This window comes from Aedes aegypti, chromosome 2 (genome assembly GCF_002204515.2).
Source record: "Aedes aegypti strain LVP_AGWG chromosome 2, AaegL5.0 Primary Assembly, whole genome shotgun sequence".
Classification (NCBI taxonomy): domain Eukaryota; kingdom Metazoa; phylum Arthropoda; class Insecta; order Diptera; family Culicidae; genus Aedes; species Aedes aegypti.
Window position 1 is genome coordinate 386,974,977 of NC_035108.1, and position 13,918 is coordinate 386,988,894.

General features: G+C 40.6%; 1 protein-coding gene across 2 annotated transcripts in view; it reads right to left on the minus strand.

The window, feature by feature from the left end:
- Positions 1-357: 357 nt before the first annotated feature.
- The window catches only part of LOC5564544 (epidermal growth factor receptor), a 352,159-nt gene continuing 338,598 nt past the window's right edge, over positions 358-13,918 (minus strand). For both annotated transcript variants that reach the window (XM_021846944.1, XM_021846943.1), the window contains exons 2-8: positions 5,890-6,309; positions 5,524-5,824; positions 4,949-5,456; positions 4,718-4,889; positions 4,524-4,656; positions 4,148-4,455; positions 358-4,083 (exon numbers count right to left, since the gene is read on the minus strand). In XM_021846944.1, the coding sequence (XP_021702636.1) occupies positions 1,805-4,083; positions 4,148-4,455; positions 4,524-4,656; positions 4,718-4,889; positions 4,949-5,456; positions 5,524-5,824; positions 5,890-6,309 (4,121 nt within the window). In that variant the 3' untranslated portion in view covers positions 358-1,804. The remainder of the gene's footprint in view (positions 4,084-4,147; positions 4,456-4,523; positions 4,657-4,717; positions 4,890-4,948; positions 5,457-5,523; positions 5,825-5,889; positions 6,310-13,918) is intronic.

The following is a 13,918-nucleotide window of genomic DNA, read 5'->3' on the forward strand; positions in this document are numbered from 1 at the left end:
GGACTTGTAATCACAGAGATATGGACAGAACACTTTTGTATGTTTTTGAGGGGGTGAACCCAAACTTTTGCACGGGAGTGTAATTGTTATCGCAACCTCGGCCTGGCCACGAGCTTTCAATTTTACCAGCACTAGTTACTATTTACATAAATGAAATGAAATTGTTATCTAATATTCAAATAATTTCGTCTTTATTTTGCCTTTTGCACATGAAGAATAAGTAAAGCAGCAAGAACTATCCAATTCTTAGTTTCGGCTGGCTTGTGATATTCGAAATCGTGGAATTGTCTTCGAGCGGAGTGAATATATCTAAGCTTAAAAATGTCATCATTTGTACCAAGCAAGAAAACACTACAGTTTGATTTATTTTTCATTTTATTTGAAATGTTCAAAATACATGTATAACTTAGAAACATTAACAATTTATACGATCGTACTGTAGCTTGTTGTGCCTTCGTTTATCTAACAGTCGTATAGCCTTTCTATTTCCTCTTGTCTATAATTACAGTGAGTTTATTCATTTTACTTAGCTTTTTATTCTCTCATAAAGGACCAATGATAATCCCAGCATTGCGATTTAAAAATTTATTTTCATGTACGAAACATGGCACATTTTCCTAATTTCTCAGAGATTTCACACATCCTCTTTTTGTTGTCGTTCATCCATAACATACACCAATACCATTGGCTGGTTACATCTAATCACTAACTGCCTTGGGGTTCGGCATTCTGCCGTATCCGGCAAAACAGACCTCTCAAAGCCGCAGGAGAAATAAGTAGGGTTTTACATCTTCGACCGAAATATGTACAATTCGACACGGTCTTAAGTATAAGGGATATGTACAGTAAAGTCATAGGGCATAGTACGCGGCCAAAATAATACAGAGGAGAGATTTCGGTTGGTTTCTTTCACGATTGTGTTAAGTAATATGCGATACTAGTTGACGTGTGTGGGTGTGCGTTGAGAAGTACCAGTTGCGTTACCATGAAAATATTCGTTGATTCGATGGGTTATTGTAATGCGGAGCGAATGTTAATTCTAGAAAGTTGATGGATTCATGTAGATATTTAAGCTTGAAATCAATTTTTTATTCGCTATCGACTACTACACATACATGCTATTGCTTGATGTCTAATAATATACTCTCGAACCGTTGTCTTCGCAATAAAACCTAGATTGTATAAAATTTGACATTCGATTATAAATAGTATCACAGATTTAAAAAATGAAATACAAAAAATTTTAGATTTTAGCCAATTTTGTCTGCCACCAATTGACCTAGACACGTTGCTGACTCAAAACTTCTTGACAGGACACGGATTGTGACCGTTTCTGCGCTGTCAACACCATTTCCATGAAAGCTTCCGTCATTTTATTGTACTTGGCTCAAACTCTACTTTTTGTTAAAATTATTCAACACCTTCCTACGTAAATATTTAAGTACACTATGTAGAAGCTATCCATCGTTAGCTATGTTCAGTTTAAATATTCGTTACTATACTATTACTATATGTACAGTGTATATTGAAAAGTGGTCTTCGGGTGACCACTTCACTGATAAAGGCACGATAGATTTTATCTCCAATTAGTTACTATTCCCTAGCTCCCTAATGTTACACGTATTGAAGGCACTTACGATACAAACTTTGAACTTTCTTTTATGCTAATTCGATTGCTATATAAAATTGCTTCATTCGATGTTTCTTTCATAAAAATCTCCTAATATTTTGCCTATGATGATTAATCAGAATGGAAGCTCAGTTCTGTACAATTTGGTTGGCGTGGTCCGATTTCGTTCAGTTCTCACACCGTAGTTTCATTCCGATGTAGCGGAATCAGTTCTCGTTGCAAATCGTTGTAGTACTCATGCTCTGAAGTGGTTTCTATCGTTTCAGTTGGTGATAGAGGAATACCCAAGGTTTGCGTTGGTGGAGCTGCCTGAGGTTCATTGAGCGTCGTGTGCGGCATTGGTATGGCTTCTTCCTTCTTGATGGCATGGTTTACAACGGTGTTGTTGTTATTGTTGATGCTATTGCTACTGTTGGCATTGATGTTGCTAGGATTGGTGCTAACGTTAACGGTGCTAATGTTAGGAGGTATACTATTAACAGGACTGTTGGGAGTAGTAGTGCTAATACCACTGCTGCATGGCGTAACCGGTGGTGGAGTTGGAAGGCCCGTACTGATATTGCTACCGGCGGATCCCATCAGGTACTCAGGATTGTCAACACTAGCGGGAACTCCGATCAAATCCATGTAACCGGGGACCGACGGTGCTTGACTTTGGCAAGTTGGCATCAGATAATCGTCCTCGTCCAGTGGCAAATTCAGTCGCATACCACTGACGCCTACTTCACGTGCGTTACGATCCGTTTCTTCGTCTGGCTTGAGTTGATCCTTGCTGTAGCGCATCGATTTGGACATGTCATCTTGTTTCTCCATTGACGACTGCGGAAGCATTAGAGCCGGACGTGTTTTTGGTTGCAAGTATTCTTCGGCTTCGACAATGGTTCCGGGTATTCCAGCTTCAGCTACTGGCGCAAGAGTGCGAATCAGATCTTTCTCATCCTGATTGGTATACGACGGCAGTCTCATAAATTTGTCCCCTGGAATACTCAAATAACGACCAGGGTCTCTGGCCATTTCAGCAAAAGTCTTTTCCAAAGTTGTGAATGTAGGACGAGCATCTGCGTTCAAGTGCCAGCAAGAAATCAAGATCATGTACACATCCAGAGAAATATGATCCGGTTGAGGAAGCTTTCCTCCCATTTCGATCAGCTCCGGGACATCCTTAGCAGGGACGTCTTCGTAAGGTCGAGCACCGTAAGTCATCAACTCCCATATTGTGACTCCAAAGGCCCACACGTCACTCTTACTTGTGAATACACGATGACGAATACACTCCAAGGCCAACCACTTAATCGGCATCTTTCCACCGGCCGCTCGATACTCATCTGAATCATAGTCCAAAAGCTTTGCCAATCCAAAATCGGTAATCTTTACGCTTGACGGCGTCTGTACCAAAACGTTTCGAGCTGCCAAGTCACGGTGAACTAACCGTCGCTCTTCTAGATAAGCCATTCCACGAGCAATCTGAGTGGACCAGTTAAGCAACGCCTTCGATCCTATCTTATCCTTGTTGTTCCGCACATAATCCAACAAACAGCCAAGAGGCATCAACTGTGTAATCAGCATCATCTGGGAAGTCATGCAAACTGCCAGCAGTTTCAATAGATTGGGATGTTCAACCGACGCCATAATGTAAGCTTCTTCCAAAAACTCCTTGCTTGATTCAGAACCCGACATCTCAATCAATACCTTGATCGCCACCGGAATCTTGATGCTTTCGCCTTCTGGCATCAATACGCCTTTGAACACCCGACCAAACGCACCCATGCCCATGACACCTCCTCGGCGCAGTTCTGCTTCCTTGACAATTCTCAACTTGGTGAGATTCGGTCCAACGTTGGTCGGCCTCAGTGGCTCAGAATCTTCGCATCCAGCCAACGCCATTGTCATTTTTACCGCGTCTTTCTTGTTCTTCTGGGTGCAGTACAGGTATGCCATTCCAAACACGAATAGGATCAGTACAATCGGTGCCAGTATTGCAAGCAGTAAGATCGGGGTAGTTGACGTTTCCAATCGGAATCCGCTCTGAACCTGCTCAGCTGAACAGTACGGTCCAATCTTGCTGGTTTCCACTGGGAAATGTTTGAAGGGATGAGTCGGTGGACAGGTTGACGTACAGTTGAACGCAGTGGAGTTATCGTTAGGATCTCCCTCGTAGAGTTTCAGATTGCGACACTCCAGGCATTGGTCCTCGCCGAATCCACGACATCCACGGCATTCCGAATGACACGGCAGACATTCGCGCGTTTCTTCGTTCACAAAATGATCGATCGGGCACTCGTCTTCGCACTGTTCGCCGCGCTTGTAGCTGGCACATTCCTGACAGACTTGCTCGTGGAATCCGTACTGGGTGCATTTCTTGCAGCGCGGATGACACTTGCGACAAACCGATTTTCCTGACAGTTGTTTCAGAGGTCCTTCGTCCTGTTCAACGCGTTCGCTGTAGTAACCGTCTAGAAAAGGTAAAGAGATGTTAAGTATTTGGAAGGGAGTATTTCCGAGATGTTTCGTTCTCACCTGGACAAGGTTCGTCCTTCATCAGACACCGTTCCACGGTGCCATCGCTTCGCATGATTGCTCGGTCACAGGAAACACACCCGTTGGGGGCAATTGTGTCCAGTGGCCCATTGCAACCGATGCAAGTTTTGTGACACGCGACGCAAGTTCCGTTCAGGTTGTACTTGGTGATGGGACACTCCGATACGCAGAACTTCCCGTCCTTAACGTTTACGCATGATCCACAGTTGTCGGCGTTAGGTCCGTAGCATGAATCCAAACACTCCGGATGACAATCTCCGCAAGTCTTTGAGTTGACTTGGTAGATCCTGTTTAGGAAGAGGAAAGAAACCGTGAGTGTCATTGAATCAAGGTTTGTTCGCAGCGTGAAACTTACTTTGGAAGACTCTTGCAGCTGTCGAGACACTTGCCTTGGTAGACAAAGTTCTTGCATTCCAGACACTGTTCCGGTCCTTTGCCCCAGCAGCCGGCCTTGGTGCACTGCTCGTCGCAGAACATTCCTTCTTCGTCTGTAATGGAATGGAAATTGTAAGCATTTTGTTTGTTGACTCGAAGGTTGTGACAACTTACGGCAAGTCTTGGGATTCCGATTGGACTGTATCACACTCTCGTGGTCAGCAGACTTCTTGATTTTAGACCAATCGATCTCCTGCGCGTAGCACAGGTGGTCGTTTTCGAGAATGACGATGGCACCCGAGTTGACCCGTTTCAACGATTTCAGCTCCAAAGATTGTAATGATGTCTGTAAAGGATGAATCAATTAGAATGACAGTCCTACGCGATGTACTGAGTTCTACAAACCTTCACAATATACACGGAAGCGAACAGATTCTCCTTGAGCTGACGTCCACCAACCACCTCCAGGTTCCTGAAGTACGACAGATTCTTGAAATCGGCGTGATAGCCCTGAATGTTGATGAACCCGCTGATTTCCTTGAGCGTCGAAAACACTTCTAATCGATCTGGATGAATCTTGATGTAGCGTGGCCCGAACGAGAAGTTGCTGAACACCTGCTGGTAACCGTCGAACGTCTGATCGAGAATTTCCAGAGATCCTTCGATTATGGTGCAGTCCTTGTACTTGTCGATATTGCCGGAATGAACGATTCCCTCGCCTTGGCACGTCTTCGGACAGGCTCCGTTACACGGAACGCACTCGCCATTTTGGGCCATCTTGTTCGACGGACAAGTCCTCACGCAAGCTCCGTTATCCTTGAGTAGATGTTCCGGGCAATTTCGCACGCAGGTAGCTCCATAGGCGTATTTGCCTTCTGGATTCGGTTCCCAGAGGTAGTTCGTAGGGTTGTATCTGTGGAAAAGAAACGAATTGGAGATAAATGGTGGTGGTCAATTCGAATTTTGAAGCAGAAACTTACCGTTGCATGGGTGGACACTCCTGCTTGCACACGCCATCGTCGTAGAAGTTCTTACAGGCTAGGCAGTCTTTCTGAGTAGGACCGGTGCAGCCACCAGCGCAGAACAGATGGCAGCACTCGCGCGGCTTGGAGCCGAAACAGCGCCCCTGAGAGCACTGAGGAGAGCAGTTCAGTTTGCTGAACTTCTGACAGTTGTGGGCACCTTCGCCCCAGCAGCCCACCTCGCAGCTGGAGTGGCACGGTGGACAGTCCCGTTCCGGCGAGGTGAAGTTGTACGTGTACCGATAGTGGGCTTTGGAGTCTGGAATCATGATATTTGTTAGTGAAATGCTGGAATGAGTTATACTTTTACAAGTTGATACATACCGGAGAGGACTTCATCCCAGTTGATGGTCTTCACGTGACATAGATTGTAGTTGTTGAAAATGCCAGCCGATCCACTCAGGATGTCCCTCAGGGCCGGCATCTCCAGGGTATTCATCTGCGAGAACGACACGAACAGGCCGAATTCGTCTTCCCATTTGTTCAGCTTGAATGTCGTACGGCCTCGAATGATCTGCAACCGCGGTAGGATGACTTGCGGGATATCCACGTGGCTGATCAACACGTAACCGGTCACCTCCCGAATGTGCTGGAGAAAGCTCAAATCGTACGAGGTGTTCTGGATCCAGGTGATCTCCAGGTTGCCATCCACGTAGGTACAGTTGGTGTATCGATCGCGTAGATTCTTGTAGTGGTACTCGCGGTTCGAAGGTACCGACATTCGTCCATTGGTTCCGATGCAAACTGCAATAAAAAACGAAGAAATGGTGCCATTAGTGGAATGATTTTATGGGCTGTTAATCCACTCTCGATTGGTTTCGTCGAAGCGATAGGTCAGCCATTCCGCCAGCAGTAATAATTATCGTCAATCAGTAGATATTAGCATACACAATTAAGATCACGATGATTTCTGCGGAACGCAGCCGGTTCGATGGAGCCATGACAGATTACATCGGCGTTCGAGGAATTCCAATCGATGGGTTGGTTCGGTTTAATGCACGGCATTTAACGACCTAGCTAAGGCTATTACTGTCACGTATACACTTATAGATCATGACTTGGAAGCGCGCCACCTAGCGATCAACGTCACTGTCCATGCCAATGGGGACAACGACGGTGTTTGAATATTTGAAGATCGCGCGGGTGTTCGCATTCAAAACGGTGGTAATTGAATGATTTGGCTAATCATGTGACCATCATTAGGCACTTCCGGAGCTAAGGAAGCTGCTTAAGGTCTTTCGAGGGGATGCTTTTGCCGACAAACCATCTGTTTGAAGGGAGAAGTAACATAGTTTAGTACATGTTACACAAGAGTGCGGCGTTGTCGTCAGCACCGACTGCCGTCACCACTACTAAATGCTAATGAGATGCGATGGCGATGTCTGTTCAATAAAATCAGAGTGATTGGCCCGGAGGCTGCTTCGGTATTTCAAAACCACGCACTGGGGTGGGATGAATTGGATGTTTTCGACGACCAGATGGTCGTCATCATGCTGAACCGAGCTGACCATTGTAGTGGGCAGTTCATCCATAAATCGGCCATCGCATATCTCTAGGTTCGTCGCTTGATGAATCGTTGACATCTCTTCCAAGAAAATGCTGCTAGGTCAGATGGACGACCAAAACTCACGACTGGCAAATTTCGTCCAACTCGGCAGCTCGGAGCTAAACTGGAAGAATCTCTCGACAGAAAAGGAATCCAAATAGAAAACACTTAAATATCGAGAAATCAATCATGGAGCAAATCTAAAGAAGGTCAAATTATATGGCTTTGACTGCTGCCCGCGTCTCCACCCCAAGCATCACCTCAGCATCCAGCGATCGAAAGCAACACCACTACCAACCGACTCGATCAAGATCAAGTTAAGAAAAATAATAAAATAACCATTTTGCCTAATTCGTCCGCCGTTGCTGCTGCTGCTGCTGTTGCTGCTCCAGAGGATTAGGTTGCCTTCTTGGACTACCGAACGACGCTGATCTACAAGCGTGGTGGTGGTGGAGTGCGAGGCGAGAGATTTGGGTTTTCGGGAGTTAAACCACAGCAATCGACCGACCGGCTGACGAGACGACCCTATCATTATTACTTATCGAAGAGTGACTCTCGGCCCAACTCCACCAACTCAACTGACTCCGCCGAGAAAACGTATAATTAAATTAAAATATTTTTAAGCGATAGAACTTGATGTGGTTATGCACCCATACAGACACACGGTCCGGAGAAGGACCCACCGGCAATGATAAGTGGATTTTACTGCTACTTGTGCTGGTGGTGGTTGATGTGTAATTGATACCTCGGAGAAGTTAAATCCAGGTTGGCACCCGAGCTGAGTTTGCATCGCGGGTAAAGTGCGTCATTTGCTCTCGCGGCAGTTTGCGCGGAAATTGATTGGTGCTGCTGGATGGAGAGTGCAACTGCCACCAGTTCACTGGCTTCAGATCGTGATCGGGTGGATACTGGAGCAAAGCGGAGCGATCTGAACTCGGTATTGGTTCTGGCAGGGGTGGGTTGGTGGGCGACTAATTGAGCGGAAGCGTAATGATGGGGTCTAGTCTAAAAGGCTGCCCGAGGCAGTTGATTTCGAGGTCCGTTTGTGTGCGCGCGGAATTTGGGGGTGTGTTTGAACACTGGTTGAAATCGTTGCAAGGTTGTAAAGGGTGTGGAAGGGACGGTGCGTTGGACGCTAAACGAACAGATGTTTGACATTCTGCGCACTGTTGAAGGACGCTTCATTCGATTATCTTTCAATGCAGGTTCTAACTATGCATAAAAGAAAAAACAATCATGTATAAAATATTCTGTAGTTCAAGGGAATCTTTTCCAGTGAAGTATTGTGGAACTATCTAAACTCTGGTGCAGGGTTTCTCAACCGGTGGTCTGCGGACCTCTGGGGGCCGTGAAAACTCATTAGGAGGTCCGCAAAGTCATAGAGAACTAGAGTTGTTATTCTGGATAATGAATGAATGTGAGGAATTTCTAAGTAGTTTGTTACAAGAGAGCATTACTACGCCGTTGTAAACTTTTGCTATGTATATGAAATATGTTTATCTCTGAAATTATTTTTAGAGACATCCATAGGAAATTTCTGGAATATTTGCGATTGAATTCTTGCCAGCTTTTTTACGAATTCTTCAAAAACTGCTTCGGATCCCTGTCAGTTATTCGAAGAATTAGAGAAATTTGAAATTCCCATCAGTGTCCTCACCAAAACCACTCGCAATCTATCTCTAGGGTTTTGATGAGATTTTCAACTAATTTCGATAATAGTGATCTTTGGTAGATTTCTGCAAACATTCTTGACGGATATCTGATAAAGTTTACTGAGAGTTCCTGTTGAAGTTTCAATAGATTTTTTCTCAAAACGAATAGCTGGATCTTAAAAAGCCTAACTGATTCCTAAGAAGCCAATAAACAAGTCTAAAATATCCATAGCAGCTTATAACGGTGGTGCTTGGTAAATTCCGTACATTACAAATTGTTTTGCAAGTTTTTCGTGGATTTCACATTCTTCGGGGATACTTCCAAGGCTTGTGAAATTTTGTATGCAAGATTCTCAAGGAAATGGTTGATGAATCCTTACAAATATGTTTGTCTAACTGCTGATGAGATTTTTTGTTGGAATGTTTCCAAGCAGAGAGATGTATAATATTCCCAGCACTTTTAACTCACTTCAGTAGAAGGTTTTCCGAAAGTTACTATACTCAACAACTGTGCATTTTAAGGAAAGCTTTTAGATGATATTTACGAGCAAAACCCCCATTGCAGTGCTTCTTTCTACGTACATCTCTGCATTACTTTTTGTAGGATATGACCTTTCAAAAAAAGTTGTATTTTAAATTATTGGAAAGATACTTGGAAAAATATTGATTGAAAGCCCAAAAAAAAACTTACATTGGATTATTGGAAAGATAGTTGGAAAAATTTTGATTGAAAGCCCAAACAAAACTTACATAGAAAATTATAGCACATTGTTGCATTTTGGGGTTAATTAAAAACTCTATTTTAAGTGTGTCTACCTAGTGGCAATTATGTCAGTAAAAACGGGCAACGGGATATTTGCATAAATATCGATTTGAAGAACATCCAATTATAGGGGGTCCGCGGGATGTTTGTAAAACTTCTAAGGGGGTCGCATCTTTAAAAAGATTGAGAACCACTGCTAGAGGAATTTTTTTCCTCATAACTCATCAGTCATGATCGGGAAGGTATGAAAACGAGACAGCCTGTCAACATCAACCTAATTGATGATGATGAAATTGGTGTGGAAAAGTGACTCAATTAGAGTGTGAGAATTACACCCAAAGTATAAGTCAAAAAAAATATTTTTGGCAGGTTTCAGTCGAAACGACACTGATGAAGGCTACAAGTGGTAGCCGAAACACGCATTTCTGTGAAAGCATAATGCAATTTGAGTGGGATCCAATCAAAACTCTTTTTTTTATATTCTCTGTATCCAGATTCTGCTCAGAGGGTTCGAATACGTTTTAATTTTTTTAAATAACAAAAAAGATCCGTACTTTATTTTGCTTGAACCGAAAGGTTCTGATTGAATAAACTATCTCAAATATGAGAATTGATTGATTTTTTTACAGAGCTATGCAATTTTCAAATACCGACGCAAAAGATGGCGTACCCAGTATAGAACATCAAGATGTGGAGAGTCAACTATATTTGAATTCCAAAGAAAAACATAACCAAATCCTGGGGAGAATTAATCACTATGCTACAATCAATTTTCCCCAGGATTACGGTACTAAAAAAGTGATGAAATTATAAATAATGCAAACAATAAATTTCGGCTCCGTAAAGCGTTAAACACAATTGAGCCTCAAATAAACGAATGAGTCAGAAAAGAATGTTTGATAATTAAGGAAGCTACTTTCAGCAATGATCCTACACGTTGCAACTTTCAGATGTGGGTGATTTAATTTCAATCAATTTGAACCTTAAGTCACTGTAAATTTTAAATAACTCACGAATCAAGCAAAAATGACTGAAATGTTTAAAATATTAGCCACTTATTTATGTAAGGAATTTTCCAGGAATTACTTCAGAGTTTCCATCAGCGATTTCTTAAAGAAATGTCTTCAATGTATCGTCCAGAATTTTAGACATTTCATGCTGTATACTTCCTTGAATTATAAACTCATCATTTTTTGAATTTCTTTAGATTTACGATACAAATTTCCGAATGTATCGAGGTATTCTAGAGAAACATATGAATCTTTTGAAGCTTTCTAAAAGATATTGTTGAGAAATTACCGGAAGAATCTCTAAACCTATTCTTATGACAATCCTATGGGAAAGTTTTGAAGAAATCGATGTGGGAATGGCATTAAAAAGTGTTGGACAAATCGGAATAGCAACACTTGGAGGATTTTTTGTAAGATTTATTGGCAAATTGAGGACTTCTTTAATTTCTTCAAAAAAACCTGGAATAAATCTTTTCGAGGTTTGCGTGACAAATGATATATAAGATCTCCTAGAGTAAAAAACTGGATAAATCGCTTGAAAAATCGATGGGGCGATGAAAATTCCTTTCAACGTTCTTTGATTTTTTTTCATTATATTAAATTTCAGAACATATGCCCGGTTGAGAAGAAAGGGGTTCTGAAGCGATATCTGAAAGAGCCCTTAAACTGAAAAAATCGCTGGAGAAATCGGTGGGAGAATTCTTCTAAATTGCCTCATAATTTCAATTCGTATGCTCTTTTTAATTCAAATCACATAAAAAGAGAAACTTCAAAGTTTGAGCCAAAAAAATTAACATTTAGAGGTGCTGCAAGCGACTTGAAGGTTAATGATCAAGTTATAAAAAATGACCTTCAGTGAAGTATTGATAACTTTGTTATTTTTCAACCAATTCTGAAACTTTTAGTATTTCCCTTTCTTTGTCTAAATTCAAAACTAGTTTTAGTTAAAAGTAGTTCACTCCAATTTTTTCCATATTTAACTATAAATATCATCTTCGTTTGACCATAACATCATAAACACCAAATCGATTCCAATTTTTACATGCTTTTGAAGCTAATTTAGTTGTTTTTTAACTGTTCATACAATACATTTCACTTAAAAATTGTTTTTACCAAGTTATTCAACAAAAACTGCACAAAAACATGTTTTTTTTAACGAAAAATCCAATGTTTGACCTGTTACACATAATCTTCAAAGCTGAAACTGATTTTACTCATTTGTTAAACCTTTTAAAAGGACTTTGCGAGAAAGTTTATTTATTTTTAAACAAAAATATTTAAGCACATGTTAAAAAATATACGCATTATTCAACTCCTAATTAAAACAAGTTGCTTTATATATTTAAATTTTATAGATAAAATGCAATTTCTGGCAAAAAAAAAACTTTAAAAATCCAAAGAAATTTATTTTTTATCGTTAAAGAATCATGTTATAGGGTAGTTATTGTTAAACAACTAAGTCAAATCAATTTTTTAAGAAAAATTCTAAAAAAAAATAAGAAAAATTTAGTTGTTTGAAGAACAGCTAAATTTGCTTCAAAAATGTGTACAAATACTTGAAATCGATTGAGTATTTATGAAATTATGGCCAAACAAGGATGATATATACAGGTCGGACTCGATTATCCGGAGACTCGATTATCCGGGGACTCGATTATCCGGGATTCGATTATCCGGAATTTTAGACTCGATTATCCGGAATTTGATTTTTGATGTTCTTGTTTTTCAAATTGTATGCATAAATCTGAGATAATTTGGTATTGAAATACACAACATGAATGGTTTTGCAGTTTTGAACGTATTTAAGAACAGGGGGGGTTTGAAAAAGTGGTTTTTGTGTGAGCTGGTCAAAAAAAATTTTTTTTCTTGTAGAGACCCCTACTGTTCCTAGAAATAATATCTGGCTACACCACCGCATCATATAAATAAAACAACAAAAAAAAAATAATATTTATGTTCTTTTATCGAAGATTCCATTTTTTTCTTAGTGATTCGATTATCCGGAAGATTCGATTATCCGGAATGAAAAAAAAATCGATACTCCGGATAATCGAGTCCGACCTGTATTAATTAAATGAGGAACAATTTAGAGGGAACTAATTTTAACTAAGATTAGTTTAGATTTTAGACAAATTCGATGATCCACGAAGTTTTTTAAATTTAGTTTTAAAGATTATTATGCTAAAAGTTTTAAAATTTGTTAAAAAAAACAACGAAGTTAAGGTGACTTCACTGAAGACCAATTTGTATAACTAGAAAATTCACCTTCAAGACGCTTGCGCCATCTCTAAATCTTAATATTCTTAGCTCAAACTTCGAGGTATTTCTTTTAACGTGATTTAAATTCATAAGAGCACACCAATTTTTGGTTTTGAGAACTTTTGAAAAATAAGTCCCACCCTATTGCACATGCCCTTTTCATCTGAAATAAGGAAAGGAACTCCTACAATGCTGTAAGCAGGTTTCCCTTTCATTTCTCCAAGGGTTTCTTACGAAATTTCCATGAAATAATAAGAGTAGGTTTTCCCAATTTTTCGAGGAGTTCATCCAAGTATTTCACAAAATTTGTTGGGTTTACTTCTGAAACATTTTGAGAAGTTTCTCTTCAATCATTTGTAGGACATGATTCTATGACATTTCCCGGAAAACCATTTCCCGGAATGCCGTTTCCCGGAATCCATTTCCCGGAATGACCCATTTCCCGGAAACCCATTTCCCGGAATGCACCAATAATAAACTTTCGCGGATTTTGTTTTGCGATAGAACTGCCAGAACTGAAGGGCTTACAAGAACCCTACACGAAGCGAACTGGACTATCAAAATTTATACCTATTTTTCTTATAAAAGATGAAATCGCCCAATGTCTTTGACTCGATTTTTAGTTCTCAAATCTTGTTTGACAAGGCAAATGTGTGAATTTCAATCCGATTTCTCATGGCGACTTTTCATAAAGGGTTTTTATGTATTTCAATTCCATTTGCCTGAGTGTCATATTTGTAAAGATCAACGCGGACCACAGATAATTGTCGCGGATTCCAATCCCGCCTATCGAGAATCTTTTCGGGTTGGCAAATTCTTCTATTTTCGAGGGTATAGAATTTCTTTGTCAATTGGCGAAAAATATTATCAGTTGATTACTGTGGGAGAACTAATATGCACATGGAATCGATAAGCAGACTTTGTCCCAGTTAGAACGTCATGTCAGAAAAAAAAGAAGAAGATGATATTAATGAAAAACCCACATAACAGGATAAAGTTTATGCTAATATCTCATTCCAAAGGTGGAGAAGGAGTTGTGGGAAGCATCACAAACCTTATTAAATTGACAAGGGGGAGTTTGGTCAAATATGTCTAGTTTGAAATAATTTGTGTATAAATCAAT